This window comes from Python bivittatus, unplaced genomic scaffold (assembly GCF_059951505.1).
Source record: "Python bivittatus isolate LINGU-HERP-01145 unplaced genomic scaffold, Pbiv_v1 ctg000700_np1212, whole genome shotgun sequence".
Classification (NCBI taxonomy): domain Eukaryota; kingdom Metazoa; phylum Chordata; class Lepidosauria; order Squamata; family Pythonidae; genus Python; species Python bivittatus.
Window position 1 is genome coordinate 806,651 of NW_028277098.1, and position 14,641 is coordinate 821,291.

Here is a 14,641-nt window from a genome sequence, read left to right on the forward strand (position 1 = left end):
TCCAACTTTCAGATATTTGATGAGTGCTATCATCTCTCCTTAATCTAATTTTATCTAAGCTAAATATGACCGGCTGTTCCCTTAAATTCTAACCACCTCAACATCTTGAGCATTCTTTTCTAACAGTGCTCCAGTTTGTCAATATCCTTTCAAAAACAGGAATGCCAGACCTGCCCACAATATTCCATTAGTAGCTTGACAAATGTAGGCTAACGCTGAGCAATTATGTCCTGTGACTGGAACTCTTCTGTGCCCAGAAGCCTAAGACTGCACAGGTTCTTTCAGTAGTTGCACTGATTTCAGTTTGTCATTTACTGGAAAATATCCTTTCCGTACATACTGCTTTCAGATAAGGATTCATATTAACATCTTTGTATTAGCACACAGCAATAGGAATGGATGAGCTTTTTTTTTAAAGTACCATAGCAGATGATAATTAGACACTATATATGTATATGGCCAATCAGGAAGTCCTGTAACAACAGAGGGGAAGTTTTGCAGAACCCACACAACAACTGGCTGAGTGAGTCTACTTAATGTAAGCAAAGGTGTTTATTCGTGGAAAATAGGGGCAGAAAAAGAATGCTCAATGCTCAATGCTTTATTACTATTTATTTTGCCAAGTTAAAAAAACTCCACAAAATAGCTAATATATTATTAAGATCACAATAAAATTAAAAATCCTGCAAGGGATTCTCCAAGCTGTCTTCATGGTGTTTTTTTTTTTTTGCAAAGGCGAATTCTTAGAGTATAATAGCACAGCCATTGTGTCTGTGTTAACTGCAATCTTTATTTTAGATTGAAGCTCCCATATTATCTGACCAGTTAATAAAAACAAGTTATTTTCACTTCTTGAAATTGTCTTGAAAAAATAGCTTGATTTGAATAGTTCTACTTTGGCCTTTCCCTGCTGCTGAGTTAAAATGCTATTTGCCAATCTTTGAGCTGGCAAAATACTGTATACCATGTGACATTTGCTGCCCCTAATTGCTGGGCTGTTTCTTGCCTTTATTGTGCCTGTTCTGACTCCCTGCCAAAGGATGCTGTAATGATTATGCATGTGCAACAAATGATAAGCAAAGTGATTGGTTGATTCCTCTGGCATTGCTCTTTAGCACCATTAGTGGGTGGGAAAAAAACATCTGTCAATCACAAATGCAGAGGGAATGGGGCAAATCTGGATGCAGGACTCTGTCATCTCTAACCTCCTTCTTGCACCAATCTTCCTAAACCATACGCAATCATAACCTAAATTAAATAAAGTTTTAAAAAACAGATTGAAATCATGAAGGATGCTGAGTCACAATCAACATTCTTATTTACCATTTCCTTGGTTTTCCTTTCTAGAGGAAGGCAACAAATTCCCAACACCTAGATTTGTCTGTGTTCTGTTCAGGAGGCAAGCAGGGTGGAGGTGCCCTGTCATTCCACTGTTATGCTGTTTCAGCCTCACAGCCATAGAGTTAAAGCACCAACAGTACGGCTGGCTGAGTCTAGCACCCCTGTGCAGTTCTGATACACCAGTGGCGTTAGGAGAAAACAGTAGAATAGCAGCATATGAAGCTGACTACTGTAAGGCTAGGGTGCATGCCTGCATCAGCCTGGACCAGTCAATATGTACCTTTTTAACCCTGCACACTTCTGGTCAGTGAATTTCGCCTCTGAAATAACAAATGGCAAACTGTAACAGATTTTACACATCTTGCAGCTGTCATTGAATAATGTTAGTTTAAGTGGGAAAACACTGTTTTAATACAGTGGTACACCTATGGATGACTTAGGGCTGACTCACTCATGGGCTGCTAGGGAACATGAAATATTTTGATATAGAGTAGTAGTATCTTCCAAAGGCATCTGGAAAGCTGACCCAATGTTAAGGGGCCTGAATAATTATGGAATCATAGAGTTGTAAAGGACCCTAAAGATCATCTAGTTCAACTCAATGCAGGATCCACTAGAGAATGTCTGAAGTCCTCCTTTAAAGGAGAACTCACCACTTCATGTAACTGCCCATTCTACTGGATGACACCTTATGCAATCAGCATGTTTATCCTGATCTCTAACATGAATCTCCTTCCTTGTACAGGTAGTCCTTGCTTAACAACCATTTGTTCAGCAACTGTTTGAAGTTACTGAACAAATGGTATTTACAGCTGGTCCTCGAGGTTATGGCCATTGCAGTGCCCCTCAGTCATGTGATCAAAATTTGGACACCTGGCAACCTGCCCGCATTTACGACTGTAGGGTATACTTCAACTCCCCTCACCTGCCTATCTCCCCCCATTTCTGCTCTTTTGGCTGCCCTGCATTCTGCTGTCCCTATCACCATACCTTCCGTTGCCCCTGTTGCCCCAGCTGACCTTTGCCGTCTTCTTCCTCTGGCTGCTGATAAGGCCCTTCCTTTCCACAACAAATTCTTTCAGCTTCATTGCTATAACAAGTGAATTTCTCATTAAACATTCCCCACATGCAAGATTGGATGGTTGTACAGCTATTCTTTGCGTTTCACAATTAGCACAAGTTTTGCTGAATTCTGTATTTATGGACTCTGGCAGGAAGATCGAAAGCACCGTCCTTTTTATTTTTCCTAGGGTTGGGCTGAAGTTAGAAATCCTTGACATACAGACTAAAAGTTTCTCAGCTAGACAAACTGGGGGGTGTTCAGACTAGATGCAGCCTCACTGGATGCAAGCTATCATAAATAAATTTTACCAAAGAACCCTTTAAAAATGGAATTGGCCAATAATGTTCTCAATTACCTAGTTTGTAACACATTCCCTTCCTTATTTTTTTTAATAATTATTTTCCTTCTCACAACAGTTTGCTTCTGAAACAGTTTTTCAAGACTTGTAATTCAAAAAGGCCTGCACATGTTTTAAAACAATTCCCTGATATTCAGCTATACAGAAAAGAAGCTGATTCCCTCTCTCCCCATTTCTGAGTTTTTCAGCAGGGATTGAACAAAACCACCAAAAAAAAAAAGTCTCTTACATTTGTGAGACAAAATGTTCCCAATATATTTAGTATGGATTAAAAAGAAATAAGACTACATTATGCACTCCAGGTTCTCAAGGTTGTTTAAGATAAGCAACTCCTTTATGTTTATATTTAATGCATCCTATTTATGGCCAACTTGGTGGGAAGGAAAAGGAAAAGATTCCTTCTGAATAAACCACATCCTTTAATCCTTGCTATGCACTCAGGAGTTTCATTCCAGCAGGTGTCAGTAAAGCCTACTAAATCATATTTGTCTTCCTGCATTAAGAGTTCCATCATTTTCAAATCATAGGAGAGGATGGGGAAAAACTATTGTAAAACAGATTTTATAATTCTAAAATTATCCTTATTGGAAAGCATTACAAAGTTCATATGGCTCTGTGCTGTAGGGAAGATACTTTCACTAAAACACACACACTACCACTGCTGTCACCATGAAAAACAAAGTTTGGAGGGATAAAACTATTTCTTATAACTATTTTCTGGGTAAGCCCTCATCAGCATGTGAGCTTCATTTTGTAAGAATAGATTTTCACATTTAGTTAAGGAATGTAGGCCTTTCCCAGTGCACCATTTATTTTTAAATCCCACCCGATACTAGTAAATCTGTATTGTTCCAGAGGGCAAAAGTAGAACTGGAGGGTTAAAATTACGAGGAAAGGGATACAGGCTAGTTATCAAGAGGAATTTTCTGCTTGTGTAAGCTGTCAGTGGAACAGACTGCCACATAAGGTGGTGAATGCTCCTTTACTGGAGGACTTCAAACAGAAGGTAGATGGTCATCTGTCAGATGCTGTAGCCAGCTGCCTTTTTATTTGTGAAACTTACCTCTGAGCCTCAAAATGTCTCTTGGGGCAGAGGCATTCTTGGCAATAAAATAGTGGCTGGGAGCTGATGCTTTTATTAAAGATCTATTTAAAAATTAGTAAGTACAGGGAGCATGACATATTCCAAAGCAGGTGTCTGTGTGCATATTGGTCATGGGCACCACTCTGGATATTTTAACTCCAAATATAAGGGCCCAGAAGCTGTAATAGGCTGACAGAAACAGACCGTGAGCCAAAGTGCTGAAAAGCACATGCAATATATGAACAAATCACCATGACCCAGTTAGCCAGTTTGTTGCCAGGGATGGAATTAGGAATAAGCTATTAGTAGAATTTAGACTGCATAAAACTGCTGAGTGGAAATATATTCAATTAAAACATTTTGTTTGCTCAAACTGGGCATGATGTACTAGTAGCTTTTGAAAATTACGTGTTTTATCAGAAAGTGTTATGGAAGACTCTAAAGCTATAGTTTATTTTTAAAGAGAAAAATATTACCTACATCTATATTTTCAATTTGCAACTATTTTGTAATAAAGTTGGAATAACCTGTTTTAACAAATCAATGTTTTCATGTCTTAAAATTGTGTTAAATATGTTTCTTATGATCTTTAGCTTTGGTGATTCATCCTCTTCGTGTTTATTGGACAACTCAGTGGATGTTTAAGAAGGGCTGAGGGTCAGCTTTTTTATTTGAGGAGACTTTGACACACATGATTTAGGCTTTCTCTACAGTTGCTTCATTTTGGTCAGATATCCAAACTATTGTTAATATTGTTTTGCAAATAGAAATAAAGTTTAAAAATGTGAGTGTGATGTTGAATTATATACTGAAAACTTAGAATGGAATCTATGAAGAACTTTGGATTTATCAGTCTTGAAGCATAGCTAAGGGTTAGGGTTTTATTGTTTAGAAAGAAACTCCTACTCTGGACTTAAAATCCTACATCTAAGGTGTATGCTTGCTTTTAGCCTATGAAATGGTTGTCAATGCAATGGAGAGGATCAATATGATTTGTATGGGGAAGATTTAATTTGCTTTTTAAAACTGAGTTGCCGTTATACATATATTATAATAATGTTTATTCTGTTTGTTCCTTCTTTTTCTTTTTTTTCCCTTTGTACTTACTTTTATTTTGGGTTTTCTTTTGCTTTTTTACATATATTAATTTGTTGAAACACTATTTTTAAGTAGATTTTTAATTTTAGTAGTTTTTAATTAGAATTTTTAATTTTATATTTACTATAATATCCAAGTTAAAAATTCTACAAAATGGAATATGTGGGCTCACCCTGATATATTCAGGGTTCAGGTCAATAAAAGAGAGATTTGCATCAACTCTGCATACTTTAATTTATAACTGTATATGGAAATTCAGAGTACAATTATTCAGATTTAACAGATGACAAAGCCAATTAATTTTGCATTTAAATTATACGGATAATTCTTTAACTGAAGTCATGATCCCTGAATTGGAAACATTAACATTAAAGACTGAAAGTGAGGCTGAGTCAGAGGTCAGGGAGACCTTACTGGTGATCACTACACCCACTTGATTCTCCTCTTCCCTTTTCTACAGGGACCTGCACATTACAAACCTAATTCCAGCTAGCCTGCCTGCCAGCCAACTTCACAACAGTCAGCATTTGAGCAAGGGGCTCACTTTACAATGTCTTAACTTCAGCAAAACTTTGACCAAGTATTTAATTATACTACAATTGGCAAGCTAATTAAACGTGGGCTAGAATCATGACATTTGAATGAAAGCAAAGGGGGCTCTAAAATTGTGACATAGCTCAAGAATGTCAAAGATTTAGGTTTCATCAACAGAAGTATAATTTCTAAACTGAGACTAATCATCTCACTTTATTCTGCTTTGGTCAAATTCCACTCCAAGTTCTGGGCATTGCACTTTAAAAATAATTCAGACCAACAGAATTAGGTTCATGAAAAAAAAACAAAAAAGGATGATTGGGAATCCTAAATAAGTCCTACAAAGACCAATTAAAGGAGCTGAGTATGTTTAGTCTTGAGAAGACATGACTGATGGAGGATATGTTGGCACTCTTCAAAAATCTGAAAGGGTGTCACACAAAAGGCCAAGACCTGTGTTTCTATCATCCCAGAGTGGAAGATATGGAATAATGAGATTAAATTCGAAGAACAAATTTCAGTTAAACATTGCAGGAAAAACACCAATATGATCACCAAAACACAATTACTAACGAGGTAGTGGTTTCCCCCTTTTCCTGGATGTGTTCTAATTGGATGCTTTAATTTAGATTCTGAAATCAGTGAGAGGTTGAATTTATTGGCTTAAAAGTCCTCTTCCAACTCTATGATTCCATTTTGATTTAGGGGTGGGGATCAAGGAGAGGAGAAAGATAGAGCAAAGTCTGGGCAGGATGGAGAGTTTGGAAAGAGACAATATAAAGAGAGGATGGATTTATCTTGTTTCTGCTCTAGTCAACTGACATGGGCATAACTTGACAAGGAGATGTGCAACTCCCCTCCCCTGCCCCCCCCCCCACACAACATAAGCAGAGCAGAGCTACAGTAGAGGCTGATCAGAGAAACATAAATACCAAGGAAAACTAATTACAAATACACAAGACTAGTAACAACTACTTTGAATATTTTAAAAACCTCCTATCCAGATTACTGCATCTTTTAGGAGACCAATAAACATTTTCACTCTTCTACATTTGGGTCTCTCTGTCCCTTCTCCCCTCATTTTCCCCACTGCATAGAAATAGAAATATGCGTCCTTCTCTCCCCAATTGTGACCTCTGAAAATTTATTTCCAAAACCATAATTAAGCTTACAAAAATATCCTTTCTTCCTAAATTTAACAGTCAGATTGAGAGGTAGTGATTTTCTATAGATTACAGGAAGTAAAGAGGGATTAGAAACCCTTCCTTCATCTGCAATCCCTTTAATTAATCATCTGGTATTTAAGCATAGGATCAAGTCTTTTACTGGTACCAGTGGAAAAGTGTTAAGAAATAGATCAGGTACACAAGCCTAAGACTTGTGGTTACAAACCACTGCAGCTAAGCTAGAAGAAAATAACTGACTTCCCATAAGGAATAATGGCATGGGATCATAGATCTGTGATAGTACCCTCAGTTTATTAGATTTAATCCAGTTGGCTATCACTTTCAAGCACTGATCTGGGATATCTGCAGTCTTGCCTAAATTTAAGAAACAAGAAGAACAAGGAGAGGGATAAATCTGATGTTATCTACATACTGTTGATGACGAATGCCACATTTCTAGACAACTCTAGTGGTTTCATGGAGATGCTAAACAGCACATTTGCCTATCTGACAACAAAGTAGAACTGCTATAGGATCAAGCAGCACCTTAGCACTGCCCTCTGAAGTCACTGAAAAATGGTTTCTCCAATATCCAACTTGGAGACCCTTGCCAAAAGGATATCATGGTTTATGCTATCAATAGCTGTTGAGAAATCAGAAACAAAGAAGAGGGTCAGAAAGTCCACCACCCCCACCCCCATTTTTTCTCTTTCTCTCTGTGTCTTTGAGCAGTCTCTGTATCCATGGTGTGTTGGATACCGCAATACAGCACTTGGCAAATATTTAACGAACTAAAAGCAGCAGCATCACTTCTTTTTTCCTGAGACAAAGCCACTATGTGTGATGCTGCCATATTACTTTTCCTAAAGGCTGCTGAGTACCATACCTCAGTCATAAACATCTGATCAAGTAACCCAGCTATTTATAATTTCTCTATCTGACAGCAGCCAGCCATTGGCTGGCAGCTCCATAGCATGTCAGCTGCTCTTGCTTTGTCAACAGCAACTGTCAACACCATGGTGACCTTTCTCTTGCAGAATATGACTGCAAACTCTTACGTACAAGTCCTTATTATCAAGATGTGAAGCTGTGTTATACCTAGTTAATACTGATCCAGTGAATTGAGAAGAGTCTATTTTGGTTGGTGGTGGCTGCTATGATTTTGAGTCTTTCCCAAAGTAAAGGAGTTGTTTCACCCCTCCCCATTGGTATTTATTTTTCATACTGTAAAAATTGTCCATATATTACTCTCCTTTATGCCCTAATTTATATCTTATCCTTAACAATCATGCTTTCTCAGAAATTTTTGATGGAGAATTTTGTCCAAACATTTTAGTAATCCATATATAGTACGACCATTACAACTTTTTCTGAACTTGATCCCTTTCTAGTGTGTTCAACTACAACTTCAGCTGTTCTCCAACTAGCATTAATCAATATCAAGGTGACCAGGGATTACAGAAGTTACTCTCAAATACATTGTGAAGAGACCAGTTTGAGAAGATTGGTCTTGCTGGATCACTCTATCTCTACAGCTGTTGATACTTTTCAAACATTCAAAAAAATATACAGTAGTAAGACAGGTATTGTCCCAGTTGATGCTCCAAAGCTTACTCCTCTATAAAAGGGGTACACAACTGTGTTTGCCACAGAATCCCATTCACCAACAGTATCAAAAGCTGCTGAGAGATAAAGCAGTAGTAACAGTAACGTTCCTTGTGTCTTTCTCCCATAGGAGAAGGAGAACCATTGCTACTTCTGTCCCAGGATCAGGCTGGAACCCAGACTAAAGAGCATTGAAATAATCTCCTCCTCCAAAAATGTCTGCAGGTGCCCAGAAACTACTTTCTGAATCACCATGCCCCAAAAAGGAGCAGATGACAGTCAATTCTTGACCACTCTTAAAAGTTTTGTTGTATGATGAATTGATGAAATGCAGTGGAAGCCACCCATTTCAAAGCAATTAATTTCACAGCAAATCTTTTACCACTTGCATTCTGGCTTCCTTTACTGCCTGGAAGTCCTCGGAAAAACAGAGAGTCCAGTTCCTCTTAACAGCTTGTTTTGTTTCTGCTCTCCATAATCAGATTGGTCATTGATAGGATCATCAGCAAAAATGTCTGGAAAATTTCCATGTACTAGGAACACTGTTGTATATGTGGGGGAGCTTTCCCTTTTCTCTCTGGAAGAGGGACTTTCATTGCTCCAGAAACTGCTGTAGTTCAGAGGACAGAGCACTGACTGAATTTTGATTTTTGCAATCTCCATCTGGTGGACCAACCTTATAAAGTCTGAAAGGGATGAAGATAATAATACAGCTGGCTTCAAAACCATGCTTCATGCTAGCAACAGGCAATACTAAGGAGGGATCAAAATGCCTAAGGAGGGATCAAAATGCCTACCCCAGTCCTTTTTTCCCCCATTTTCTCTTAAAAAAACTACCCCAGCATGTCATTTAAGCTTGGAGAAATGCCCTTTACTGGTACCAAGTGAAGGTTTTAACTGCACTATTGACTGAAGGAGGTAGATTTACATGGATTGTCAGTAAATTTTGTATCTGGTGACACTCCTAGCATAGATGTTTTAAAACAATGCTTTTAGATTCTCTATTATAAAGAGAGAGAAAAACTCCAGATAGATTATTTTTTTATGGAATGTAGCACACTGTAAAGGATTTTGCTGCAGCAGCATCCCTAAGTTGAGTATGATTGATAGATATAGATATAGATATAGATATAGATATAGATATAGATATAGATATAGATATAGATATCATATATATAATCATTCTACTGGTAGATTTCTTTGTAATTTGTAGTAGATCTCCAACAGTTTTTGACTCCTGATATTTTAAGAGCAAGTTAACCATCTGATCTTGAAGCAATGCATTAGCTCTCAGTTTCAGTATTCCTCATCTGTAAAATAGGAGTATTAATTGGATATTTTTGAATTTTTTCAGCTTTGTAGATAGTTTTAATGCTCGTGTTCACATGGCACACTGAATCCCAAATGAGCCAACCATGTTTTAGCTTAGCATTCAATAAGAACCCACCTGTGTGGTAGGTTTATGATTCACTATTATATCATGGTTCATTAACAATGGGTATCTGTATTGTGCAAACATAGCCAGAAATCTCTATTAGAGTACATGATTGTTAGTCCCTCAGAAATAGGTTTGTATATATGTCAGTGTGAGGTTCACTGCATGTCATAGAAATCCTTTCTTCTGAGCCTTTATTTTGTATTTAGCACTAACTGGCAGAGTCAACATTCTAGTAAACAATCAAAATAGACTACACAAGCTTGAAGTTTGCTTGTCCTTCATTCTGCCACTAAATGAATGGAGAATGTGCCCCCAAACAAATCTGATGTCTCTTGTAACAGCTGCATATTGCCAAGAAAATCAACAGTGACAGGCAAGCTGTCCTTCAAGAAACCTTTTCCACCATTTCTGACCTTTATGTGGAAACTCCCAGATAAGCATCTAAGGAATATCAGGATTCCTCACAACACAGCTTGAAAATTATTGTTTCAACATTTGAAATACTGAGGTGGTCTCCCCAGCATTTTAAACAGTAGAAAGTTTTAGATACAGACTTTTATAGTTAATTTGTTGAGAAAGAGTGTCAGAGCAAAAATGGTATGGATTTCTGTTAAGGTACGGAGTACAGAAATACTGGTTAGCCCAAGTCTGTCAATCAAAACATCTGAACTTTCTGACAGTTTCTTTCAGTGACCACCCAGATAAGTTCTGAAGTATTCATTAGCTGTACATTAAAGCCTACTTTCCATCAGCAAAACTCTGATTAATGTCATCTTCAAAAAGTGAGATTCATTTGCCCAAATATGGTATTGTATTTGATATTTTAGTGTTGTCACACTATCAGATGATAAATATCACCTTCTAGGTTCAAAGTTTAACATAAATTATTAATGTTGTTTGATTTAATCACCAAGTAGGCCAGATTATACTGATGACCTTCATGATGTAACTTGTTCACAAGGTGAAAGGGGTGGTATACATATTTAATAATGAGAGGATTTGTATCTTTAGCCAGATGCTATTACATTTATTTATTAAAATTATGTTCCACCTTTATTTTTTACAACTGAAGACACTGTACATAAGATCCAGGCACTGCAACTTTCTCACCTTGGTTTGCCCTCAGTTCCCTGAACATACACACATAAATTCATATGCACACTTGATATATCCCACCTATTCTTACTGCATTTTTGGAGATAACTCTTCAATAACTCAATAATAACTCTTCAATAACTCTTCTTAAATTAAACTCCATAATTCATAAAAGCTGCTAAAATGAGAATTCTCTTGGCTTCTTTAATGAAATAGCTATTAGTCCTGACTGAAAGCCAACTTTACCAGAAGTCTAACTTTCAGTGACAAAACAAATTGTCTAAGGAGCAGCCCAACATATTGAAATATTATTAGCTCCCTACAGTGACTTTTTTTCAACAAAGCAAAGTATAAAAATAAAACTAAACTCTGCCTGAAGATTCAGACAAGCTCAGCTGTGGCATCACGTCCCCCTCCAGCCCCAACCACCAGCTCACCTGTCTGTAGATGTCCTCTCTGTTGTCTTCATACTTTTGCTGTATGTGCTCCTCCAAGAAGTAGATGCGCAACTTAAGGCTGAAGTTCTCCTTCTTCAAGTCGTTGAGGTGCTGAGACAATGTACGGTATCCATTAGACATGTTTGGGAATCCATGGGGTGGAAATCTTCTCACACCCCTTTCACTCCAGTAACATTGTGAAGCAAAAAAAGGAGAGGAAGGCCAAGGAAGTGGCTATACTGGCATATGGGAGGCTTACGGTATCTTAGAAGTGAAGCTCAAAGTTTGGATATTAGCTGCACTGTGGAGCTAAAAGCACTGCTCAGTGCATGAGGAGCATAAGAATCACTTGCTTTTTTTATCTCAGGGAGGTATTTAAGACATTCCTGGCAGAGGCTCTCATGGACAAACAGACACATACACAAGTGGTGTAATCTGAGCTGAGGATTGCTCTGTAACTCTGCTGATACTTCACAACCATCCCACACCAACTGCAGGAGATTAATAGCTCTGAGGGAAATAGCAAATCTGGCAACTAATCTTTCTCTTCAGGACTATAGGCAGATAGTGACTGCAGCAGGTGTCAGGTGGGTAAGACAATCAAAGTACAGCATCATGACAGAGGACAAGTAGAATAGGAAGAAGCCCTCAAGTTCCATTTCTATGGACTAGCAAGCATTAAAAAAAAAAACAGAAAAGACTCAAGTGAATCTCCAAATAAACCTGTGATTTGGCTTGGCAACCTGCCGATAGTTCAGTGGTCTGACAAATAATAGAAGTAAAACCCAGGATGTTATGGGGTTCTGAGGCTTTAGTCTGATCAACCACTCTTTCTTCTGAATTGTCTGCTTGCATTGCTAGAAAGGAGACAGCATTTTTTCAAAATTAAATTAATGGACAATCCTACTAATTCAAAATATAAATAGGAAAAAGAATGGAGGCACTATTTTGAGAGAGGTATAATTCTTATCTCAAGCAAAAGTGGAATTATGGTCATTGAGCTGTTTTCTAGCTCTGATTAATATGAGCTAGAGTAAAAATCCCTCCCTTGATATGATGCGAATACAAATTACATTTCCGAGGAGCTAATACATCCAGCACTGAGTAAAAACATCATCTTTCTCACTCAACTTTCACCCTAACTTGCTGTTATCTGAATGCCATAAACATTATCAATGAGAGCACAATCCTTTACCATTATACCAGGGTCACTAGAGTCCCATGACACTGATTCAGTAGAGTAGATGGGGAAACAGTTTGGGGCAGGGTTTTTTTTAGTGAGTGGAATGGTTGAGTGGAATGGAAACAGAGGTGATGTCTTCCCCAGTTTGGATTGGCTCACTTAAGTTGACCTATTTCCTGGATTGTTATTTTGAATTTCTTATTTATATAACATTGCATTGGGAACAAGGGATGCTTTCCCACCACCATATAAAACCTAGAAGAAATTTAAAATCTAGAAGAGATTAAGAAAACAGCAGACCTGCCTATATACTTTCCCTTTCAAAAAAGGCCAATCTGTCATAACAAATTAGAGGCCTGCTGTCTTCAGCCCCAGATTTTTCATCTTCTTGAACTCTCCTTTCCCTTTTTTAGAAATGTTTTTAAATTGATGTTTTATGTATTTATATATATTTGTGGTTTTGGTGTTCTGTGTGAGTCGCCCAGAGTTCCCCCATTGGGGGGAGATGGGCGGGGGAGAAATTTAATAAACAAACAAACAAAGCTATTAGAAATTAGAAATTCTACACACAGAACTTTCCTGAAAACTCTATGTGTCGTGTTTATTTTTGTCCTGCATTTTTTCAGAATGTGATTTTTAAGGATTATTTTTCCTCTCCGAAGAAAAGGTTTATACTGAAACTGATCCTAGACAGAAACTGAGGCAAACTATCACTACTTCTGCACAAGAATTTTGAATCACTTTGAAACCACCTCCAGATCTCTGTAATCCCATGATATCAGCTGTATTTAAGAGTGAGCCAATTTATTTTTGACTCAGCTGTGGTATATTTGAAACTGCAGTAAAACTGCAGCTATATGGGCAATCTGTTTCCACATTTGGAGAACTGCATCATCTGAAATGCCATTTATGCTGGGGGAGGGGGTCTTTTTTTTTTTTTTTTTGGTTTTAGTCTCCTTGCAAATAATTTAGAATTTCCCAATGATATAAGAGGAAATAACTAGAATTCTAGGACCCCGCTTACCTTCTCAACATTTCGCAGAGTCTGAGTTTGTGCTATGATGCTCTCCTTAAAGCCTCCTGGAAGCCTCTTAGTAAAAGATGCCTCTAAGCCAGTCAGAAGCTCAGTCTGTTCATGCACTGTGGAACAAGCCATGTCCAGGTCCTCTGTGATGGGGGTCTTCATCAAAGCACCTGGGTTGAAATAGCTCAAGATCCGTGGCTGTATTTGTTTCCTCTGCTGTATGGCATCAACAAGTGCTAGGTAGGGGAGAGAAGATAATGTCAGGTGAAGATAATTTCTTTCTCATAGCCAGACTTCAGATACAATATTAGCCTAAAAGCTTGGCACTGGAAGACTGGGACTCTTGAGTCATTTTTCCTGCTGGCTCCTCTCACACTGGAGGGAGGGAGGGAGGGAGGGAGAGAGAAAAAGAGAGAGAGAGAGAGAGAGAGAGATTGCATAAAAGAATAACTGTAAAGCAGAGAGTTTTGAAATAATTGAAATTATTCTCTAGTCAAAGCTGTTTTTCTATGCACATTTCAGAGAGTAGACATACTATCTGAAAAGAAACCAGCATATGGGGAGGGAATAATGCTTCCTGGTCTTTTGACTAAATCAAATCTAAGAAGAAATTCAAAAATAAATAATAATAATGTAGAGTAGGACAACATACAGTAAAAGTTAATAGAAATGCACACCATATTGGAGTACTTTCTAGAAGGAGGAGGAGGAGGAATAGAAAATCAGGGAGCATTTAGGGAGAAATGTAACTTTAAGAGTGTGTGAGAAAAAAACAGTCTTAACAGTTTTTTACAGTAAGAAAAAATGAGAAAAAGAACTTGGAATATACAGAAAAAGCATAATAATCTTTTTGTACATAATCTTTTCCACTTCCATATAAATTCTGCACATAAGGTGCACCTGGTTCCTGTTATAAATTAAAAATGTCCTGATAAGTTTCTCTTCCTCATCTGATTGGGAAAAGGTATGTGAGAAGGAAATCAAATTCGTCCCCCTCCCCCCATGTCAGCAAGAAGTCAAAGCTTCCCATTTGTCTCAACCTACCATTGTCTATCTTAAACAGCAATCAAAGCATATGGCTAAATGATAGTAAGAATGGGCTCACCTAAAAAGATTAAAAGCTAATAGAAAGACTGAAGAGTCCTCACCCTAGCCCAAAATTAAATAACTAAAGACCTGGCAGGAAGGGTCTTAAACCTTAAACCCCAAAATCGA

General features: G+C 37.7%; 1 protein-coding gene across 3 annotated transcripts in view; it reads right to left on the reverse strand.

The window, feature by feature from the left end:
* The window catches only part of PDE4DIP (phosphodiesterase 4D interacting protein), a 97,097-nt gene extending 85,528 nt beyond the window's left edge, over positions 1-11,569 (reverse strand). For all 3 annotated transcript variants that reach the window (XM_088128522.1, XM_088128521.1, XM_025167067.2), the window contains exon 1: positions 11,220-11,569. In XM_088128522.1, coding sequence (XP_087984648.1) covers positions 11,220-11,360 — 141 coding nt within the window. In that variant the 5' untranslated portion in view covers positions 11,361-11,569. The remainder of the gene's footprint in view (positions 1-11,219) is intronic.
* Between the last annotated feature and the right edge of the window lie 3,072 nt (positions 11,570-14,641).